The sequence below is a fragment of the Pempheris klunzingeri genome, chromosome 15 (assembly GCF_042242105.1).
Source record: "Pempheris klunzingeri isolate RE-2024b chromosome 15, fPemKlu1.hap1, whole genome shotgun sequence".
Classification (NCBI taxonomy): Eukaryota; Metazoa; Chordata; class Actinopteri; order Acropomatiformes; family Pempheridae; genus Pempheris; species Pempheris klunzingeri.
The window spans coordinates 5,161,941-5,185,744 of record NC_092026.1 but is presented as its reverse complement, the minus strand read 5'-3'; the positions used below and the strand labels follow the sequence as shown (position 1 = coordinate 5,185,744).

General features: G+C 41.2%; 1 protein-coding gene across 1 annotated transcript in view; it reads left to right on the top strand.

The window, feature by feature from the left end:
• Nucleotides 1-17,351, top strand: part of kcnn1a (potassium intermediate/small conductance calcium-activated channel, subfamily N, member 1a) — a 45,934-nt gene extending 28,583 nt beyond the window's left edge. Inside the window, exons 5-11 of the mRNA XM_070845116.1 lie at nt 666-674; nt 10,491-10,632; nt 11,304-11,414; nt 12,600-12,727; nt 13,280-13,288; nt 15,413-15,482; nt 16,732-17,351. Coding sequence (XP_070701217.1) covers nt 666-674; nt 10,491-10,632; nt 11,304-11,414; nt 12,600-12,727; nt 13,280-13,288; nt 15,413-15,482; nt 16,732-17,037 — 775 coding nt within the window. The 3' untranslated portion in view covers nt 17,038-17,351. The remainder of the gene's footprint in view (nt 1-665; nt 675-10,490; nt 10,633-11,303; nt 11,415-12,599; nt 12,728-13,279; nt 13,289-15,412; nt 15,483-16,731) is intronic.
• The last annotated feature ends 6,453 nt before the right edge of the window (nt 17,352-23,804 follow it).

The window sequence follows — 23,804 nt, the reverse complement described above, 5'->3', positions numbered from 1 at the left end:
CACACAAACAAGATGTAAAAGCATGTTAATTAGTGAGTGATTAGAGGATTAGAGCCAGTCTCGCTGTTTCCAGTCTTTTTTGCTATGCTAAGCTAATTGGCTGCTGGTTCTAGCTACATACATAACTACAATACAGACATGAGAGTGGCCTCTCGAAGTCTTGGCAAGAAAGTAGATACTGTTAGTGTATTTCCCAAAATGAAAAACAATGAACAATGGTCTTGGCTAGACATTTGAGTTTATTGTGATTATTGGGGCTTTATCTCATTATCAAATACAGAAAGTCTTCATGAATTATACTAAAAAACACACACACAAAAGTGCCCATCCCTAATCCTACAGTATGCTGGGGTCAGTTTGGAAATCTGGATTTGAATAGAGGATTACATGAGAAGCACAGAATCTCTTAACAGAGTTTTGGTTTTCTCACACACACATTCTGTGACGCACACGTTCCATGAGCAGTGCATGCCGTCAGTCCTTTGGTTTCAGTTTCAGAATAACATGTGTGTTCAGATGAGTGGACTTGTGTATGTATGTCTACGTGTGTTTCTACAGATGGGTGCTAGCATGCACATGTAGGTTTGTGTGCGTGCATGTGTGTGTGTGTGTGTTTGTATAATGTTTTGTTGTACTTTCTATTTCCCCACTATGCTGCTCCATAGGGATACCATGTGAGTCCTCGTTCTCTAGCCGTGGAAAAAAAAAAACAACAACTTATCATTTTGCACCGAGCTGGCGCCACTGCTGCCCTGAGTGGGGTTGAAGGGTGGGGTGGTAGTGGGGAGAAGGGGCAGCCCCTCTAAAACAATTGACTAATGATCCTTTCCAAACTCAGTATGGCAAAGGAGGATTAGGGAGGCCCTCTAGTTGGCATGAGAGTGACACGATCCTACTGCTAAGAAAACAGGCTTTTAATGGCTATAGGAGCACAGCAGAGACCAGCGGTGTGAGCAGCACTTTGAAGCAAGCGTCTCTTTGCTAACTATTGTGTGTTAGGCCGGTAGGGGCTGGAGGAGAAGGAGGAGGTGGAGGAGGAGGAGGAAATTTGTGCTAAAATGGAGCAGCTCCTTCAAGTCACCTTCATGAATCTGCCAGAGGGCAATTTGTCTTTCCTCATTTTTTTTCTCTCCCTCTTCTTATGCAATTGTTATAGATCCATATTGCACAAAAAGTCTTTTTAGCAGCGACTCCAAAGATTTGTTGAGGAGCAAAAGCCTTTCTGTTCTTTGTGTTCACACATTACCATCCCATTATGTGTCTTCCTTCACAAAATTAATTGAACAGTGTTGTAATGGTTTTCCACAGACTTTTGTTGCTTCGACCCTAAAGATTTTGCTCCAGAGGTGAAGACAGTTTGTCTCCTGTAGCCAAAAGAAAGTCTGAGTATGCGAGGAGAGGACAGATGTCATGTCATTTTGTGTACTAGGTAATGTCATTTCGGTCTGGGATGTGTCTTGCTATCTAGGACAGCATGATTTTGATCGCCAACTAAATATGACTAATGTTATGCAGCTCAAAGCCAGGCAGGTGAATAAGTCATTGCTTTCCATTGTTGCTTACTTTCTTAAACGTAGACACCCTGGAGGGAGGAGTTCTGTGCTGAACGCAGTGTCTCCAGTTTTTATTTACACCCATGGACTGAAATGTCCTCATCCCCTTTCGTCCCCTCCTCTGGTAAACATCGAAACAGCATGCAAGTTTTCATGTTTACTTTTCAATCCCATCATTTCAAGTAAAAAAAAAACAAAAAAAAAAGTGGAAAAAAAGAGGCGCTTGTTTCCCAAAGTGCTGTGTGTGACTTTTGTATCTTCAGTTAAACGCGCCGCTACACTGTCACTGCAGGGCAGTGCGGTGTGAGATTGGACGAGCACGGAGTCTACCTGGAAAATGCCTAGATGGGGGGAATGAAAGACACACAACCAGGGGGACAGAGAGGGATGGAGGGGTGGAGGGAGGGTGGAGTTGGGAGGAATGCTAATGTTACAGAAGATGGATTTAACGCTGGTCACTGGCCCCCTCTCCCGTCTTTCTTGACACAGCCCATCTTCAGAGCTAACCTACCTCAACTAAGCTCCTTAACTAAGCTCTTTTGGGTTCTCCCTCACTACCATAAGGCTCCCTCCCTCTCTCTCTTACTCCCGACTGATCCTTTGCAGATCTCCTACTGTACCCATCTAACGTGGCATGCTTTGCAGTTTTTCCTCATCTCTCCCCACTACTGACTCCCTGTCCCTTTGCCTTCCCTTATCCATAACAAGCAGGCCTAATCTCTCAGTTACACACTTGCATGCATGCCTTGCCTGCCTCCCCGGTTTCTCGCTCCTTTTTCTCTTTAACTGTTATCTAATTCTCTTCCTCTCCTGTTCTAACTCTGTTATCTGAAACAAAACGCTCTATTTCGAGGCGATGTGAGACTGCTGTTTCTCACCTCGCTTTCTCCGGTGAGGACCCGTAGGCTTAGTAAAAGACAAGCTCTCAGAAAGTTTAGCTGACTTTCTCTCAGAGCGCAGCACCGGATTATCAGGCTTGAGTTACTCGTCAGTTACACCTACACCCGAGGTCTGACATCCAGATTGTGTCATCGTTTAGCCACGAGATACAAACAGCGGCAGCCAAGAACAGACTGTCCGAATGTCTAACCAGAGAAACACACACCAGTGCAACTTGAACTTTGTCACACCAACCACAGGTTTACATAAAATATTCAGGTAGATTTTACAACTTTACAGTTTCCAGGCTACAAGTGCAACCACATGGATCCTTCCTTGAACAGACAGAAATTTAACAAAGAATGCTGTTCTGTGTAGTTTGTTATCAGACTGAAATTCAGAATGCAATTCCTTGTTCTCCCTGTGAAACAGAGGATGACAACTTTGAAACGTATCTTATAATTTCATGTCCACAAATGCTGGCAGTAATCTGACACTGAAAAACACTGATCCAATGTTGGATAAATGTGCCTAATGATGAACCCAAACAATCACAAAGTGAGCTGTCTGTGTAGTTTGCTATGCATTTTCAGTCCATTTGTGCTTAATTTGCAAGATTATCTGTAAATGAGCATCTCTTCCTTAAAGACGGGTGGATTTAATGCAAATTGTTGCAACCTCAAGGACAGGTGGATTCTTTATGGTTTGATGGCTTGATCTGATAGCTTGTTTATAAAGTATGCACGCTCTGCAAGCATCGTATTGATTGCAGCCTATGGCAAAGTCATATACAAAGCCCACAAAGCATGTTTGCATAATAGAGAATGTGGAAGTCATAATCACTCAAGATATGATCTGCACTGAGGATCAGGAGCTGAACCTCTGCTGTTCTTTGCTCAGAGACAGGTAGTATGAGCTTAGAATAAAACATTCCCTCAGATCTTACTCCTATTATTTCTACTTTGTCTCAGAATATGACACTACATCCAGTTTGAGGCTCACTTTGTGGTTTGTTTAGTCTATTGGAGGTATTACAGTTAGAAGAAGTTAAGTCCTCTCAGCCACAGAGTCTTGTCCTTATGAGCTAGTCTGAATTTGGGAAACCAGTTAGCTCCACCAACTCCTCCTATCGATGCCTCACTGCAGAGACTGACTTAATGCTGAGTCAGCTCTCTGGGTTTGTTTTCATGTGAGATTTGAGCCATGACAGCGAGGGAAACATGTTGAATTGTGTGGGTGCATATTACCCAGCAATAATGGTAGTAGCTTGGGAGCAGCTTTAAGCATTTGGTGTCAATGCAGAGGAGTACTTTTTGCTTACTTGTAAGTGCTGCATCCCCTCAAGCTTGTTACCTCAAGTAAAATATATTATCTATTGATATTAGAGCTGCAATCCAGCACTGATGGGGGCCCAAAACACGCTGACAAGGGATCTACGGTACTGCAGGCAAGGACTGCGTCAAACACAGTGGTACTTCTAGAGCTCAAGCCCAGAAGTTACACTAAAAGTGTCAAATGATCCCATTGTCTCTTTATACCTTTTCACAATATTTAACAAAATGCACTTGTGTCACTGATGAGAAATATAACCATATCAAAGCTGTTCAAGTGGCATCAGACAAAATTAAATTAAATTCTGGTGGTGCAAAGTTCTTCCCCCCTCTTGCAGTATCTGTGACTCTTTTCTTGTGTTAATAATAAGCTGACAGGCTCCTAAGTGTCCCAGAATGTGCTGGCAGGTCTGTGGAGAGTAGAAGCACACCTACTAACAAAATCATTGTGCTAACATGTTCTGATTTAACAGCTGAATAACTGAGCATTACTTTTTTGCGTACTTAATTTCATCTCTTTCCAATTATGGCAGTCAAATTCAGGATACAACAAAATATTTAAAGACAGGTGTTGTTACCATTTCAGTTGTTCTGATGTTATTAAATCTATTATATGAAATCTCCGCTTGAGATGAAGGAATTAATACTTTAAAACCGTGAAACCTTTTTAGGAAGGCATTTTGTGGGGCACATGAACGTGGGTGGAGTCTGCAATCTCTCGGGGTCTAATGAGCAAGCGCTGCTACCTTAAAGCCAAACTTAGTGTTGTGGGCAGAAGCACAGCAGATTAAGTGGAGTGCTGAGTGCACTGGGAAGACCGGGAACATGAAAGACAATGCTGAGGTGTACTTCGCTGGCAGTGGAGGTGGAGTGTTGGTGGTGTTTCAAAACTTGTCGTGTCCCCTGAAGGTTGGATACCCAGAGTTTGCAGCAAAGTAAACTTTAACACTAGTGGGTATACAATGATTTCCCTTGAGCATATTGTTTCTTAGAGCAAAATAACTTTAAAAAAATAAAAATACAGGGACTTTTGTGACCTTGTTTCCAGACTGAGCACAGGTTTGGTAACTCGACAGGGCCTGGGATACCAGAATTAACTGCTGAGGTTTTTGGAGGTGTCTAATTCAATGAAACATCTGTAATAGGATACTCTCTATCTGATAACCCAAGAGACATAACCACACTGCAGCAGTGAAACACTAGGATTAAAGGCTTTAGGAGCAGAGCTTCTTGTCTGGCTGCCTTTGAGACTGAGAAGGACAGAAAAGGTCTGACTTTGTGGTGGAAAAAAGATTGATTGAAGCTTAAATATGAAAGTTTGCAAAGGTGGCGCCAAAACACTGTGTTAAGGGCTCGCTTTGGCTGACGTCTTTCACTTCATTATTTGTAATAGGGTGACTTGCAGGAATTTCCCCAATCCTTCCAGTGTAGCATCTTTTAAAATGGATGAGATTGACAAACACACACACTTGATCATTTCTGGCAGCGGAGGCCTGAAGCCTGCCTCGCTGCAAAATCTGCAAGTCAGCAAACCCAAGCAGCTCTTTACTTTTGGATTCACAACTTAGTTGGCTGACAGCAATGCGTTATGTATAATTCATTATTTAAAGTACAATCGTATTCCAATTGGTGTAACAAAATCATTTAGGTTCCCGCAACAATTACACAGCAAGTGTAACAGGCAGTGATGTCATGCAGCAAAGGCTCATTAAGTCACACTTAATCTAAAGCTGACCTCTGGGACACAGAGACCCCCCCACTCCCCTCCCCATCTCTTTTTTTATATTTTATGTTAATTGGCTAAAGTAGAACGACAACACAGCTTCTGAGACGGCCACTCCTCCATGTTTGATTATCAGACGAGGGGTCACTGTGACATTGAGTCCCTCGACTGGTCAAGTGTGTTTAAGAATTCACTGACCACAGTTAAACTCGGGCACTTAGCCAAGAGATGAAAATGGCTGCAGATACTGCTTTCTGTCCTCTGCTTATATGTTTGAACTGTGGATGGAACATAAATGTGGTATGAGACCTCACATATGGTACAATGAAAACTTTTCTTGCTTCTTGTAGTTATGCTTTTCCGGTGTGCACAAGCCAGGAGAAAGGTACAGATGCATGTAGAGCATAGGGTGATTCAGGTGGGTGTCAGGTTCAGAGTAGAAATATAGGCCTGTTGTTTTTACATGCTAACAATACCATAATGCAACGTCCAAAACTGTGTCTTATGTCCTTATATAGATATATATATTTATGGTCTTTAAATGTGCAATATAAAAAGTCTACAGCTATTTTAACTACTCTGTGAAGGTGTACTTTGACACCGATTGTTGAGCTAAATGCTAACGTTGCTGTGCTAACATGCTCACAATGACAATGTGAACATGCTGATGTTTAGCAGTTGTAATGTTTATCATGTTCAACATCTTAGTTTAGCTTAGTTACGTTTGCTAATCAGCAACAAGCACAAAGTAAAGCTGAGGCTGATGGGAATGGCATGCACTGGGATCAGCAAAGTCATTAGGAGTAATTCTCTGGGGGTCACTGCCATCACTAAAGCCATGGCGCCAGCATGGTGAAAAAATACATGTAAATTCATTTAAATTAAATAAAAATGTGTTTCAGGACGGGAGAGAGACAGGGAGGGAGGTGATGCATCTGTACGTTTGTGTTATGTTGAAAAACAATTGCAAAAATAATATATATTTTTTTTAATCGGTTTTAGATATTATAGTTCCGGTAAAATGCCAACCAATTAAAACATAATAAAAATAACTTCTATTGTCTCAGCTCAACTTAACTAAGTTGGAGTTTTTAATTGTTTCTTTTTAGTTTTTTAAACTGGGAAGCACATTATATAATGATCATATCATAAATCTGTTACAGTCCACTTGGTGTGTGCTGCTGCTTGCTTGCTTGCTTTGCATATTGGCTGTGCTGTAAAAACACTGTTAGGTTTGCAGTTTTTTAATTAGGTCATCATCACTTTGAGTTTAATCTGCTCATGTTTACTGCAACTAACACACTCCCCGAGGAGCATCCCAACATATTTGTCCCCAAGTAATCTCAGCCAGCGCTCAAATTCATTTATATCAACAAGACTTTCACTTGTTGAAAAAAAAATTTTAATTTGTTTTTGTTGATGTGAAACCAAAATGCAGGAAGAAGAGTGGAAGTGCTGTTATTCTGCGCATGCGATAGCTGAATGTTAAGCAGAAGCTTTTGAATGTGGAGGAAGTCATTTGCTTTGCTGTAGGAGCTGACCAGCGGAGAAACATAGAAACAGACGGAAACAGAAATTGAGTTTCTTTTAGATGAAGATTGATGCTTAGATTTTGGTGTGGAATCAGGTTTTGCATGTATTCATCCATATCAAAAGACTCTCTCTTCTCAATAGATGTGTATTTTAGGGACACAAAACACAGAAATAACATCTTTATATGTGATACCTCAAACAGCTCGCTTCTTTGGAAGCAGACTGCACATTATTATCTTCACACAGAAGCAGTGTGTCATGGCGGTTTCCCAGATTTTATGCATGTGCAGTTATTCAGACTGAAGCCAACTATGTTGCATTCATACTAACTTTTTTTAGTGTTATATGTTTTTATCTTTTTTTCTTAAATTATAGAATATTGCATATTATAGTGTTTTTAGTTAGTGTGTGTGTGCGTGCGTGCGTGCGTGCGTGTGTGTGTGTGTGCGTGTGTGTGTGTGTGCGTGTGTGTGTGTGTGGCTGTCTTACATTTGATCCATCATTAGGATCCTGCTTGTTTAGAGCTTGTGTCGCTGTATTTTTACTCATATTATGTACCCTGAGCTCATCTATGCACAGTGGTAGCTGACATATTGAATGAATGGGAATCAGTCAGTACACATGGACATAAAACATCCTAGCGATGGTTTTACATTTTAATAAGGGGCAGAGCTAACGAGACAAGATTGGTGACTGTCTGAAGAGATCGATGAGGATCGTAATCTGTTATTATTGTTGACCTGTTCAGTTGCAGACTGAGCCTTCGAGATGTTTCCTTGTTTGTCTTACGTCGTATGAATCAAGCTGCACTCCCTCCTCTAACCCACCGCAGAAGCGACGTTTCAGAGCTTATTTGGACGTATTATTTTAGTGACAGTCTTGGATAAATAGCATCATTTCTGAAATATTTGAGGAAGTGATTTCAGGATAATGCTTTCGCTGCAGAGTGTCTGTCAGGGAGAATTTAACAGTGGGGGATAAAACTGTCTGCTCGAGACTCTATATACCTCTTGTCCTGGAATAGGTTGAAAGTGGTGCCAGCTCTTCTCCATGCTATTCCAAAACTTGACACAGTATATTGAGAGCCTTAAAACGCTATTGATTAGCTCCCCATTCAGCCTCTGTCTCTACCCCCATATAGCTGTCTTCTGCTCTTTTTCACTATAGAGAATTATTGAAACATGTGCATTGAAAATATATGGCCTCATCCATTAGAAACTATTAGAATAACAGATGATAAATCATGGGGCATTCTCTCTGAAGATTTTATTGCTAAAAAAAACGATGCCTTCTGCATTTTTGTCAAGCATATTTATGGGGTATACTTCCAACACAGTGTAGGCCACTGTAATACACTGTAACACATTGTGCCAATAGGTGCAGCATACTTCTGCCTGCCTAGAAGACATGACTCACTCTCTGCACGCTTGATGACAAGATGAATGAAATTAACATACTAGTCACTTGTAATTACAATATTTAGCCAGCTGATCATGTTTAGCCCCCTGGCAGCTATCAAAGGGCAGCTGGTGAAGTGTTGGGATGCAGGTAAAAGAGACAGGGGTGTCAAATTCAATGAGCTTCTTCCTTTGTTACTCATCCAATCCTACCCCACTGTTTACAAATGAAAGCCCGTCCGAGAAGACGTACGATCCCCGTCCACCCGATAATACTGCAGTATTTGTCAGAGGTGGTTTTCATCTCTGAATGGACTCCAGGTTTTCCCATTGCTCCCCTGCTCTCAATATACTGGCTTTGAAGCATGCAGGATGCAGACATCTTTTTTATTCCTGCATGGTATTGTACAGACTGCTTCTCTGCATGTCATTTAAGAGGCTTGAATCCCACAGACTGCACACTTTTTTTGTCATTCTGAGGGAAAAAAAGTGCTCATAGTTATTTTTCCCCCTGACTTTGAGCATGAATAGAAACTTGAAAGTGGGAGTTTGAAGAACTGCAGAAGGCATGATTAGTTGATTCTGATGATATTAGATAACAATGAACTGTCTTGGAGGAGAAGGAGGAGCGGGCATTTCAACAAAACCAACTCTGTTTTTTTTTTTTTTCTCCTCATTTGGAAAGGAAAGCTTAAGAAATTCATCGTCTGGCCTCAAGTGTTCCAATCTGTACTTGTGTGCTAATTAGAGGTGATTGTTCTGGCCATTTTGAGTCCACATGCTGGGTCACCGCTGGATAGTTTGAAGCTGTTAGCAATTCATGATTGGCCCAGTCAGAATCCCCCTTAGAAAAGCCTCAACAAAATCCCCAGTCTTGTCAGAAACATGTTAGTGAGATGTTGTCTCAAAGTGTTTAATGAATATTTGATTTTAACTCTAAAATTAAATCTTATCTGATCTCCTCCTAGACAGCCCATTGGGAATAATGAGGCGAGTTGAATGAGGGTGGGTGGATGAGGCAGATTTGCCTCTGTGATGGACTTTTGTCTTGCTGCAAAAGGTATGGGAATGTCATCATCAATCCAGCTTTGTACAGTGTGGGTTTTATTTTAGAAATATCTTTGCATATGCACTGTGGGTCTTTGGACTGACAATTCAAGCATGGCTGTCAGCTATTTTCAGCAAACAACATGTTTGAAGTGATGATTTGCATTGCCAAACCTTTTCTGGGGCAGCGTAAACTTTATGGAAGAAGATTTGCAGCAAACCGTGACCAATAAGCCAATTGTTAGTTTGATTTGATGCAGCAGTATATGCATATATTTTGGATGCTCTGACATTACATTTGTTGGGTTGTCATATTCAAATCAAGTTTGACCTGCGGTACTTTTTATCCAGTCACTTACAGCGACATGGTCTGTCTCTTTGTCATCTGAAACATGTTGTCTAAAACGGCAATTGAAATGCTAATGTAGAATAAGAGTAAGTGATTTGGCCTCAGACCCATTTTTGAATGCTCCTTCATATCATTGCTGTCACCTAATGGTTAATTGTTATATGAACAGACACTGAACATGAAGCACATGTTCAGTGGTTTTGCACTCAGTTTGAAATCATTCCATCAAATTGTTTTTTTTTTTTTTTTAACATAAAACTGACACTATTTGCTTTTTTCAGCCCACATGTCAGTTTAAGTTTAATGCACATGAAACTTGTTTCTCCATTAAACTGTCTCAGATAGAAATGACTCAAAGAAGAATAGAAATAAATCAGACTATCTCTTGTAAATCCATTGAATAAGCCTCCATTTTTGTTACTCAGAATGGACTTCGATGCCTTTTTTTATTTTACTCCAAACTGGCTTCACAAAACAGGTGTGACACCTTGTGCCATGATTTCTTCCTCCTCCTCCTCCTCCTCCTCCTCGATCTTCACCACCTCCACCTCCTCCACCCACCACCCCTGTTTGGTTCACACAGCACCACGTCATTCCCCAGCATGCTCACGTTCAAGAAACTGTGTGCGGTTTTACTGACTGTGTATATCCCACTTCTGCTTATCTTCGTCCCTTCAGGTATCATGACAAACAGGAAGTGACCAGTAACTTCCTGGGAGCCATGTGGCTCATCTCGATTACCTTCCTCTCAATCGGCTACGGCGACATGGTACCACACACGTACTGTGGGAAAGGCGTGTGTCTGCTTACAGGGATTATGGTGGGTTCCTTTCTTCTTCACTCACATAAATACGTAACACTCACAGGACAGCTCTGACTAGAACAGTTATAAAACTAAACCTCAGCTCTCACTGCCAGCTACGCTCTGACCATGACTGAACTCAGTGCAAAAAGAAATACGACCCTGAGCTAACTTTATATATAATTCTACTTGTGTAACTGTTAGTTGTTTTCGACAATCAACAAAATAGTGTGCTGGAGTGTAACTGAACTGACTAGAAACAGAAAATTCACTGTGAATCATAAAAATTCATGGCATTTGAACTCAATTTGCAGCTGTTTAAGTCACTAAATTCACCCACATACAGCCCATAAGTCTTGATATGGAGTACCGTCCTGTCTTACCCATAACTTTTGTATATACCGGTCGGTGCTGCTCCACCTTTCTGACGAACTGACCTCCAAAGAATGTGGAACTTGAGCACAGCTTGTTTTAGTTATCATATTCTACTTATCTGTAGCACAGTAATTGATACTGAAAAACCCTCCCAGTTTCACTGTTCTTTCAGCTGGTATTTCTGTAAAGATGCCAAATGCAACTCACTGTTCCGCTCACTTTTATTGTTATTATATTATACAGTTAATTGCAGTTAATTGCATTTTGATACGAAATGTCACTGAGTTTGTTTTGACCATATCTTTGTGCGACAGGGAGCTGGTTGCACTGCGCTGGTGGTTGCAGTGGTGGCCAGGAAGCTGGAGCTGACCAAGGCTGAGAAGCATGTCCACAACTTCATGATGGACACACAACTCTGCAAACGAGTGAGTCACAGCGCACCACTGCCCTGGGAGTAACGGTGATAAAATAATGCTTGTTTACAACAAGGGTGCCTCATTGCAGGCCGCACAGGGACGTGTGCTGTAAGCAGTTTGATCGAAGAGTGATTTTCCAGCTGTTAATTTAAATTTCATTCTGTGTCATCTGTGCAGTTTTCCTAAAGAACTAGACTAAAACTAGACTAGATCTGAAACAACCCAGTCAAAACAATGTTGTGCAGCAGAAATATGTTTTCTCTTTTTTTATCTTGCAACTTTTTAGAATAATCTTGGATCCCTTCGGGGCGCTGACCCCCCATTTGAAAGCCGCTGATGTACAGGGCGTCCTCATTATGCTATCAGTGCATATCTCTATGTTACGCTGCATTATATCTATGTCATATCTGTGTTAAGCCGATTATCTTACACAGTCAAAATTGTGATATGGTAAACTCAGACACATCAGCTGAGTCTGTGTTGCATTTTAAAAAGATTTTAGCCCCCCTCCCTCTCTGCACAGGCCACTATTTTTATGACTATAACTTATTACCCCAGTGGTTTTATGCTGTTTCATTTGATTTTCTTTTACTTCTCTGCATATGACCATCCTATGACAGTCTTGTATTTCACGGTTTGTATTGTACATTATTACATCTTCAGACGAGCTTGTAACTGTGGCTTTGAGATGTGCCGTAAAAATAATGTTTAATCATTTACTTGCCACTTTCTCAGTGATTTTCAGACGCTAACTTTAAACGTGGATGCCCTGGGTGAAGTCACTGTGCATCTTAACCTCTTAAGACCCGAGCTCTTGTTTGATATGCATTTTTTATTTCTCCTTGCTATTTGGGCTTATTGGACCCTGATAAGTATAAAACCTAAGCATCATCTTTTTACATGGTGTAGTTTTAGAGAAAAATTATGTCCACATATGTGGACAATCGGTCTTAATTTCCAGAAAACACAATAAAGTCACCTTTGTGCAAAACTCTTTATTTCCACCCTGAACATAGCAGTTTTTTTTCCTGACTGCTTTTGCATGTATTTATAACATTTATAGCATATATTTATAACACATGCCCCAGCTAAGCAGAATTAACTACTATGGTAATATAACCCAAAATGTGATGTCCACGCATGTGTACGCCAGGTCTTTAGTGGTTAAATGTCTCTCTCAACCTCGGTTCACAGGTAAAGAACACAGCTGCCAATGTACTCAGGGAAACATGGCTCATCTACAAACACACTAAGTTGGTCAAGAAGATAGATCACGCCAAGGTGCGGAAACACCAGCGCAAGTTTCTCCAAGCCATTCACCAGTAAGTCCTGCACTGCTTTTGTTTTGTCATCTGATGTATAAAAAAATGTTTGACAGAAATATGAGTTCACCACCTGCCACCAAATGGAATCACTCAGCATGTCCAAAATCTAAAACCACAGTATGTCGTTGAAAAATAGCTCTTAAGATGTTCAATCCATGTGATTGTCTTTAATGTTATTTGTGGTACAAGATATTTAGGCTGTATTATTAATAGTTGTACTGCTAATAAACTGATGTAGTCGCAGCTGAGAATATTTGCTAGTCTCACCTCTAGTGTTTGTTACAATGTCCTCTCCTATGTACTGTTTCTTTTGATTGTCATGCTGGCACACATGTAAACTCTCACACACGCACACACACACATACGCAAGCACACACACTGCAATCTAGTGTAATGGTCCTTCCTATTCCCCTCCCCGTCCCCCTCTCCCTCCGACCCCTTTGACCCTGTGCTTACAGTGAGAAGTGTAATGGTTTCACTCGTTTCGTGAATGTTGTGGGGTTAAAACTCTGTACTGTGTTCTGTCTTTGTTTTGCTCTATCACTGCAGAGCTCAGAAGTAAGTTGAGTCTTCTATGTATCCTCCTCCTACTGTTTCCTCAACATCCTCCTCCTCCTCCTCCTCCTTCTCCTCTCTTCATGTCTGCGTTTGACATGCATGAAAAAAAAGCGTTTGTTACCTTTAAAAAAAAAAAAAAGAAAAAAAGAGCTGGATGCTGATTTTTTTTTTTGTTTTTCTTTACTTAAGTGTTCCATTTACGTCCCTCTCCCTCCCACCCCCCTTTCAATGGAATGAAACAAAAAAATAAGCATCAACATTTTGCCACCGATGTCAATAGTGGAGGGTTGTCTGGAGAGAACGTGTGAAAGAAAAAGCATCTTGAGCAGAATGAGCTTGGAGCTTTGTTGGCCTGGCCAGCAGTTCATAATCATCTACGATGTACTGTACAATGTTGCCCATGATTAATATAGCTGCTCTGGAGGCTATATTAACCTGCATCAAAAGAACTCATCCTACACGCCTGATGGTTTTGTGATGACATGAACACGCACACACACACACACACACACACACACACTGTAATGTGCTGTAGGTCTACTGCGGTTGAAATATTCGCTGTTGTTTAAATATTGATTTTTGCTTTTTTCCCCTTACTTATGTAAGATCAAATGCCACAGCTTGTACATGGCATTGATGACATAGCGCAAAAAAGACATGACAAAACGCGTTGCTTGTAGAATAAAGTTGCACTCATAATACGTTACACTAATAAGCAGCGCTGTTACCTCTTAGCCCCCATTCTTCGACAGCCATAAGGGATGACAAAGCCGAGCAAACAGACTCATACGAGCTGCAACGGTTTCCCACAGAGATAGAGCCGTAAGCGAGCAGTCTCACTCTGCTCTGATATACTGATTTGCACATGAATAAATGCCCTTGAATGTCATCCTGTCTCATAATTTGCCGAACAGGGAAATTCTTCCTCTCACACACCCAGATGATGGCTGTGTGATGCCACCGCTAACAATAACACATTATTCACATCAGCGTTAGCAGCTCTTACAGTGCCATAATGTATTTGATTAGAGATAAAGAGGCACAATATTGAAGGCATCACAAAACATGTCCAATGTATCACTGTGCAAGTTGTTTGAAATGTCTATGTTCCCTTATGTTCAGCAGTGTCATTAGACAGTTTATTTCTGGCAAGCTTCATCTTTTTTCTGTGGCATCCACATGCACACACATCAGCGCATGCACATCTACACACACACGCACACACACACACACACACACACACACACACACACACAATCCAGCTCTGAAAGTTTCATCATGCACAAAGTCACTCACAGTCACTGCACGCTTACTGAATGACCAGTGTGTATATATGAAGTCCTACCACTGAGCTGTGTGTAGCACTGACAGAGGGCATGTCATCTTTTTCCTTTTGTAATGTCTTACTTTTGGGTGGAAAGAGATGGGAATGTTTTGATTTCAAACACAGAGTTTGGGGTTTTCTTGTATGGAAGCATATTGCGTTCTTGCTGAAAAAAAAAACCCTCCATGTTTTGTCATCATAATAATAAGTTTTTTTGCATTATATTGGGATTTTGAGTTGTAACAAGATTATCTCTCAGTATTAAGACTGTTTCTCATTGCAGCAAACACTACTACTTTAAGGTAACATTACATTATGATGAGAAAAAGATCTTGTTATAACAAAAAATGCATTATTTTTTTCAAAATGAGTGTAGTATGCTTCCGCAGTTTTGCATGTTTTGGTTGGTATTTCATTGACCAAGACCAGGAATGCTTGTGTGTATATATATATATATGTATGTATATATATATATATACACACATATATATATATATATGTATACATCGAGATATGTACATATATTTACGATGCATGCAGGCTCTCCTCTCTCTTTTCAATGTCATCAGTGAGAGAGCACGCCTGATAAAAACTGTGTTGTTCCTCCTCCTTCTTTCTTCCCTGTTGGCCCTCTTTGCCCCCTCATAACCCCAAACTACCTGTCTCTCTATGCTCCACTCCTGCAAACCGCCCTCCTCCCCTCTATTCCCTTATTCCCTCTGTCACTCTTATTTGCCTCCTCCCCTTTCTCCTTTTTCCTCCTACGCCTTCCCTCCTCTTCCTGTTCCCACCTCCACCAGACTGCGCAGTGTCAAGATGGAGCAGAGAAAACTCAACGATCAGGCTAACACCTTGGTGGACCTCGCAAAGGTGAGCCTCCCCTCTGATGTAACTTTAAAGTGGCTATAATCAATATTTTCCCATCATTTCCCCTCAGCTCTAGCAGTTTGGCATCTTTCATCTTCATCAGTGACGTTTCAGCGAGAAAAGGCTTTAGTTAATGAACTCCATGTACACCAACTGCTTTATTCTTGATAGGGCCTTTAAAATCACCAGATACAATAATGGAAACAAGTCCAGGACTATCCCTAAAGTCTACTGGATACTTTTGTTGTTACCAAGTCCATTAATACTTGCCATATTACTAATGCAAGAGTAATAGTTTGAGGAACCTGAACCGTTAACAGTATATGGCTCTAAGAGGGTGAACGCAGTCATGCACTGATAGCTTCAGTCCTGTACAGACGTCAGCTGACCCACCAAAGCAGAGCAGAGAGAGGGTTCAAAGCGAGGTACATGACTGCAGCCTCATTTGATGTGGATGGCATTTGCACTCCAGTGTGTATTTTAAAAGGTTCCTAGGCCAGCTCCTTTAATGTGTGTTTACTTGCCCTTACTCTGCTCGATGGTCAGATCCATCTGTGTACACCCTACAGTGGTTCAACGGATCAGTGTCGCTTTTTTTTAATCCCCATGAGGAAGATGTGTACAGATGTTTGAAAAAGGCCTTAAATGGGTATAAAGTATCTTGTGAGAACTACTGGTGACCTTTAAATTGTGTGTCACATGAAAATGACTGGAATTTATTATATATAGATGCAAAATTGAAATAGTCTAAATATAAGAATTAAGTGCAGAAACATACATACATTAACAGAGACCCCACTGCATCCACTGCGGAACAATAAGTGCCTAAATAATAGAGGCGCTTTTCATTATATGAATGAGTTGTGTCAGGCGCATACATAAAGCATTAAAGACCTTCTCTGGCTATAAATGGATTGGAGAAGGTGGTTGTGAAGCGGTGGGAAGATAAAATCTGTGCTGACTGGCTGAAACTATACAGCTTCCCCTCACACTGCTTCCTGTCATTATTTCCCTCTCTTCAGACTGAGTAAGTTAGATTAAGACTGTCTACTCATGTAATTTATGATGTTATTACATGTATACATGGCAGTGTATACACACTGCATCCTCTGCAAATGTAATTTGGTGCAGCTCTCCTTCATATTAAGTTGTAAAACTGATTTGAATGTTTTTTATCTTGTCTCTCCCTCCTTTGTCCCACCTCCCTGCTCTTGCACCTCCACAAACACATTTACTTTCTCTCCATCATTAGACCCAGAATGTGATGTATGACCTGGTGTCAGAGCTGCAGGAGCGCAGTGAGGAGCTGGACAAGCGCATCGGCACATTGGAGGACAAGCTGGACTCGGTGACGGGCAGCCTGCAGGCGCTGCCCTGCCTCATCTCCCAAGCCATAACCCAGCAGCAGCAGGACTTCCTGGACGGCTTTGTTCACCGCTTTCGGCCCGCCTCACTAGCCTCAGAGCGCTCTGAACGCTCTGAGCGATCCTGGACTTCCACCGCTCGAAGGCGGCGCTCTCCCTCCACAGCACCACACACCTCCTCTGATAGCGGATAACCTTGACACACCTTCTGCAATCCCCTACGAGCCCTACGTTTCCCAAACCAACTCGTCACCTCGTTCTTTCCCAAAGCCGTCCCTGTAACCGCTGGCGAGTCCACGTCTGGACTAATAATGAACCCATATCTTCACCCTTGACCCGATCCTTGCCCTTATTCTCTCCCTCCCTCCCACCTTTCCTCTCTACCCTTCCTTCCTACCCAACATCCAATCCAAAAACCAATTCCCCTGTGACTGAGCCTCTCAGCACAGGACTGGATCAGAGCTACTCCAAAAGAACAAAGAAAGGCAAACAAAGACTTAAATCAAGAAAAAACACAAATGCATCCAAAAAAAGAAAAAGAGAAAAAAAAAATTAAAAATGACTGAAAAACCGAGATAAAGTAGAGATATGGTTTATGTTTTAGCCATTGTATGGCTGTTCAAGTTAGCTTTTTTGTAAAAGCCCTTGTATAGTTAAAAAATGACTGAGTTCAGGGTCGCTGGGGTGAGAGCTGGCTATCACACCGGAGAGTCCTTAACCACGAGGGGGGAAGTTGGTCTGTGGAGCCGAGGGCCTCGGCTCACCTGCTGGCCCTCTGAGGCCATGGAGGACATCCGTCCACCCATCCGTCCGTCTGTCTGTTTGTACGGTGAGGAGAGTGAGACAAACCATTGGATTTCCCTTTCTAAAGACTAGTGTCATGGATTCTTTCCCATAGGTTAGGGTGAAAGCTTTACAAGAGGCTACGAAAGCTCTGACTTCAGGTCAGTGTCCGAAAAATGGGGAGGGGAAACTGTCACACAGAAGAAGAGCAAAGGGGATGCTTATGGCATTACTACTGGGTAGGAAAAATTTACACAGTTGCCAACTTCAAGGTTTCAGCTTCCTTGTTCTTACCAAGGGAAAATGAGAGCGACTATCTTTTTTAGTTACATATTGACATGTGATTTTTCAGTGCCTGAATGTATAAATAGTAGAGGGTTATTTAATTACTAATTTCAGAGCTTTTTTACGATGTTAACAGTCTAAATACAGCATTGCATTCCTTTTTCAGATACATTCCTCTCCAAAAATTTAAAGAAAATGTCTTAATGTAATGCATAACATTGCCTCCATTACACAGCAACTCTAAATGTTTTGACTTTTTTTTTTTTTCTATTTCTACTAACACCGTGAGAAATGAAAAAGTTCAGAGAGTAAGTGAAAGTGAGACAGACTGAGAGAATATTTGTGAGTGTGTTTGTCGGAGAACAGAGTTCACTTTTAGCTCAATGCTGCACACTCATACACACACACACACAACAATGAAATATGTAGTACTCTACCTTTCTCACCACCACTAATTAGAGCTTCCTGTGGTCTTCAGATAATGGCATGGCTTGAGGTCTGCTGGTATATACGGCCACACAGGCACACATCACTGGTCGAACTGAGAAACCAACCCTGCTCCTTTGCATGGTTCTGTGCAAAACTGACAATGGAACACAATCTTCTTCAGATGGCTTGATGATTTTACACGATTTTGATTTTATTATTTTTACTTTTGTTTGTTTGTTGTTTTTCTTTCTTTCTTTTGCTATATATATTTTTTTTTTTACTAAAACTTTTTTTAGTAGGATACCTTAGGGTTTTTAGAGTTGCAGAACCTAAGAGTTGCAGTAATGTGATTCTACAATGATTGACCTGTTTAAAATATGAGATGAGGACAAATCGCTATTACAAACCTGAAAGGATACAAATAAAAGTGCTCAAGAAACTTTGATGAAGTGGTCCCTTCTGGCCAGTTTAAAAGAACAGTTTGACATTTTCTTCGCATATTTTCTTTTTTGCAGAGGGTTGCATGAGGAGATCGATACCAACCTCATAACTGTACAGTATATATGAAGCTACCACTGGCGGCCGGTTAGCTTAGCTTATTTTAGCTTAGCTTATTTTAGCGTGAAGACAGCAACAGAGGGGAACCGCTAGCCATACTCAGCCCAAAATGATTAATATATCTTGTTTTGTTTTTGTCTGTACAAAAACTAAAATGTAAACTTCCTGTTCACTTCCTAGAGCCTCTTCTGGTTGCCTGGGAACCTCACAAAAAATCCCAGGTAATCCTTAAAACCTCAAATTGTCATTTATACACTTTAGACATTTTATAGATTAAACTAACATTTTTAAATATCATGTGCAATAGTGAGCTTTAGAGCTTCTGGTAAGTGAATTTTGTCTCCTTCGTACAGAGCCGGGTTAGCTGTTTCCCCTGTTTTTGTCTTTATGCTAAGCTACGCTAACCAGCTGCAAGCAGTATCTTCATATTTACAGCACAGACATGAGTGGTATTGTTCTTCTTATGGTAATTTCAGCAAGAAAGCAAATTAATGTAATTCTCAAAATGTCAAACTATTCCTTCAAGAGTACAGTATCAGGCCTGTGTTTTCTCTAAATGACACTGAAACACATTCACAAATGAGGACATTTTGAATATGAAAGGCATGGTGTATGATGCATCCTAGAGTTGTGATTAGTTGTATATTTTTGATTTGAAGAGAAATATTTAGGATTTTTTAAGTATTTTTTTCCAAAGTATGTACAAAAGGCAGATCAGGAAGTCAGCGGGTTAGCGGGCTAGCATGCTGTCTTAATATAGTTTGAATGGTAGATAACCGGAGTCCCAAAAGGATGTTAGAGCTAAAAATCATCTTCATGGCCCCTTAAGCTAACAAACAAATAGGATCATCATTATTTCCTGGTTTTTGATTATTTCCAGGCTGCTTTGGGCTGAATCAGGTTTAAGTCAAACCCTGTGAGACAGTGAGCAAGTCCACTCTCCCACAGGCTTTGCAACGACCACAGAACACTTCATCTAAGAACATACTCAGTTTGCTACGAGTGGAACTTAATCAAGCATGAATACTAGCTTTTTTCCTTTCAACTTGAGTTGATGAAGCATGACTCTTTACTGCCCCCACCTCTGGCCACTTCTCGTACAGTGCTACACTCCACCCTTCCAGTATGAAGGGATCTATCATGCCATTACAGTCTGTTTCAATCATAACTGTCTCAATGAGTCAGGGCAGCTAATGGAAGATTATCTGCTTGATTGCGACCTCACCTGCCTGTTCGTATCTAAGGTTTCCACCTCTTCATTATGTTGGAGGTTTAGCCTCGCGTTTGTCATCTGTCATCATTAAGAGCATCAGTCCCCCACACACAATGGCCCGCAGCAGAGATCTTTGAGAGTTTCAAATTGGAAAAAAAAAAAAAAGAAAAGAAAGTAAAGAGGAAGCAGGGGAACCCCCAGGTCATGTTCCATGTTGCACTCAGTGTGTAATATTCAGTTACACCAGGAAGGATCACAGATGCTGGAGTGTCTTCCCCGGAGAGATGTCACAGTGCTGGTGTTAAGGACTTCATCCTTCATCAGGCAGCAGGAAAGAGGGATAGGGTAGAATGAAAAAACAGAAAAACGTGAGCAAAAGCTCACTTACTGACAGATGTCCGTTTTGGCCCAGGGGGATTGTGAACAGCAAGAGTTGGTGTCCTGTAAATATGACCTCATTGTAGATGTCGCCAAGTACACGGGACAAATGGTGAAGCACAGGGGTAAAGGTAGCTGGGTGCAATGCACAGCATGTTGCAAGTATGCAGCAGAAAAACAGTTTGTTAAAAGGATACGAAAGGTTTAACATTCTGGTAAATTAAAGATAACATTTGATTAACTTCACACCTTTGTTCTGCTGATGGAGGTATGATCAGGTTCTGTTTTTTTTCTTTTTCTTCCTCTTGTAAAGGTCTGTTTTCTTCAGTCCTTCTGTCACCAACTAAGTCCTGCCAAAACACCATTCCAATATTTAATAGTGACCCGATTTTCTCCACCAGAAAAAAAAAAAAAATACACAGTATTTTGTAGTGAAGTGAGGGACATTCATGATGTTATTCCGATGATGGTAGATGAGTCAAAGTGATAAACGCATCCCGGTCTTTTATTATCCTGAAAAGTAGGCTTTCCTCATAGAGCAGAAATCAGAACACACTTCTACTGAACAATAACGGAGTGAAAAAACCCCAAAAAGTGAAGAAATGTAACCCAATCATTGTTCTGTGTACACTGCCACATGACGCATAATGTACGTAGTAGCACTGGAATAAATCAACTTTTAATGGATGGCAAATGGGTTTAACATGTTCTCTGTATACTGTTCGCTGTTCCTTCATTTTGCAGGTGAACTTTTGTCCTAGCAAGGAGAGACACCAAGGTCAAATCATTAAAGACTATCTTCAGCTATGATCATAACTCTCTTCCTCTTCTTCTTTGACAGCTGTAGACGAACCTTTAATTGGAAATAATGTCTCTTACTTTATTTTCCATTAAATCAACAAAATAATTGTCCAAACTCCTGCCTTGCGTGTCCAATCTGAAACTTTTGCACACAAGGTCCACCCCAAGGACGAGGGAATTGGCAGCAGTCTAAAGCCAATTGTGACACTGAAAGGTGGGTTGGCACACGTGTCGACAGATACAGACATCACGCGTCTCTTCCTGTAAAACTGTGAGGCAGGGACATCCTAAAACATGATTACAGGAGGATGTATTGGCGTAAACATAAACATTGCTCCAGAGGACACACAGCTGCTGAGGCACTGTTCCAAGGTGAACTATGGGCTGTACACAACGCACACACACACAAACACACACACCTATACACACACAGCCATTAATGTTCAAATAACAAGCTACTATTCATGTCCACATGCACAAACAAGGCTCAGCCTGGTTAATTACAGCCAAATCAGGAGGGACTTGGCAGCAGGCTGATATCCCGCAAGAGTGGCAGAGTCAGTCACCCTGCAGTTGTTGCTATACAACCCCAAAGACATGCAGCAGTGGAAACACAGGGCTCAGCTCCTCTGCTCATCATCACTTCCCTCCCATATGAGCACAGTGTAATTAAAAGAAATATTGTTTTCATCATTTAACACATGATAATTTGGATATTTTGGATTTTTCGAAAAGGTCAGAATCTTGTTTCACTGTGAAAGCCAAACTGCAGAATAGGTAAATTATGTCCAGTTTAGCCGCAGACACCCAGCTTAGTTAATGTCTCGAGCAGGTAAGCTTTCCATAATTTCCCCTCTGTCAGTCTCTTAATGAGAACGGCGAATTCACCCAGGTACTATTTAGTCTTGAGGTGAAGTGTGAGAGGTAAGGAAAGAGGCCTCAAATTACCTGAGATCTCCCCTAGAGGGTACTGGAGATCATCCCGCTGTGAAACAAGACGAGGGAAGGGGGGCAGGTTGCAAACGCTTGAAGATGACCCTCGGACTGGGGAAGGACAGGGCGAGGATTCAGCATGCAGGGTGTTGAGGATCATCTCAGAGTGTGAAAAGGTCCTTCGGGGACAGCTTGCGGAACACAGGGGAAGTCATTTATTGAATTTATTACAGGCTCCACTTTTCTCCCTGTCTGCCCTGGGAGCTAATAGCCACCAGCTGCATAATGCTTAATGCCCTTACTATCACTTTCAGCTAACGTGGTTTGGCATGCATTTGGGGAAATCAGAGAGAATAGGAGTATTGATTTCTGTTTTTGGCCCTTTTTAATGCACAATGCTGTAGTGGTGGAGAGTGGGTGTGAAGGGCCTTTTTTTACTCCACCCTGTGTTTTTCAAGAGTCATTTATTTCAGCAGCAACCATTTCACTCTCTCTCCTTCTATCTTTCTATCTCTATCTATCTGCATCTCCTCCTGTGTTGCTCATTTCTCTCTCTGAGAGATCTGAGGCAGAATGAGCTGACACGAATGAGGTTGTCTGTTGGAGGCTGCCGTGGATTCCCTGCTTCATTTAGCCGCTCTTTTCGTAGCCCTCAAGCCATGTGTCAGGGCTTCAAGCATGAAAGTGCATGTATGGATCTAGTATGTGCACGTGTACACTCAGGTACGCGCAATAATGTGTTCATGTAGCTTCCCGTGTCTCAGCCAGACAGTCAGATCTATGATCGCATCTCACATCAAGAAGCCTGCTGGTTTATCAGCGATATAGATTAGATTTGCTATGCAGCTACCAGGACTGAATCTGTCATTACTGCTTCATCTGTTAAAGTTTGATCATGTAGAACATCACTATATAAAGAGGCACTTAAAGCCAGGCAAGTGATTGATACCTTGACTCATTCAAAATAATTATAAGAGATTTCTTGCCATCGCACCACAATCAGTGTCAGCAAAAGCAGAACCCTGTAAAGCTAATGTAAAATGTCAGAAATGCATGAAAGTCAAATAGAAATTCACTTTATTGACAGATAAAGGGAAGTTTTAAAACAAAGGCAAGTCACATTGTGCTACATGAGGCATTAGAACAACATTTCTATATGCTATAAAAAGAAGTCAAAGTAAATTAAAATAGAATGAGGCACATAGAATAAAATCAATTAACATTAAATGTGAATAAAACAAAAAGAGTTACTGTGTAGTAAGATTACTCCAAATTCAATTCAATTAAAGAAACACCCAGGAAACAGTAATGTTTTTAATCCACTTGGTTTATGACCAAATACCTGCAAAACTAATGACCTTCCCATCATCCTCAGCTGTAGTCTGTTTTGAGGATATTAGCAAACGTTAGAAAGCTAACATGCTAAACTGGGATATGTTAGCATTTAGCTCAAAGCATCATTGTGCCAATTCAGCTTTGCAGAGCTGTTAGCATGGCTGGTGACTCGTAGACGTGTTTCCCTTTTCTTCCAGTCTTTATGCTAAGCTAAGCTAAGATAACCATCTCCTGACTGTTGCTTCA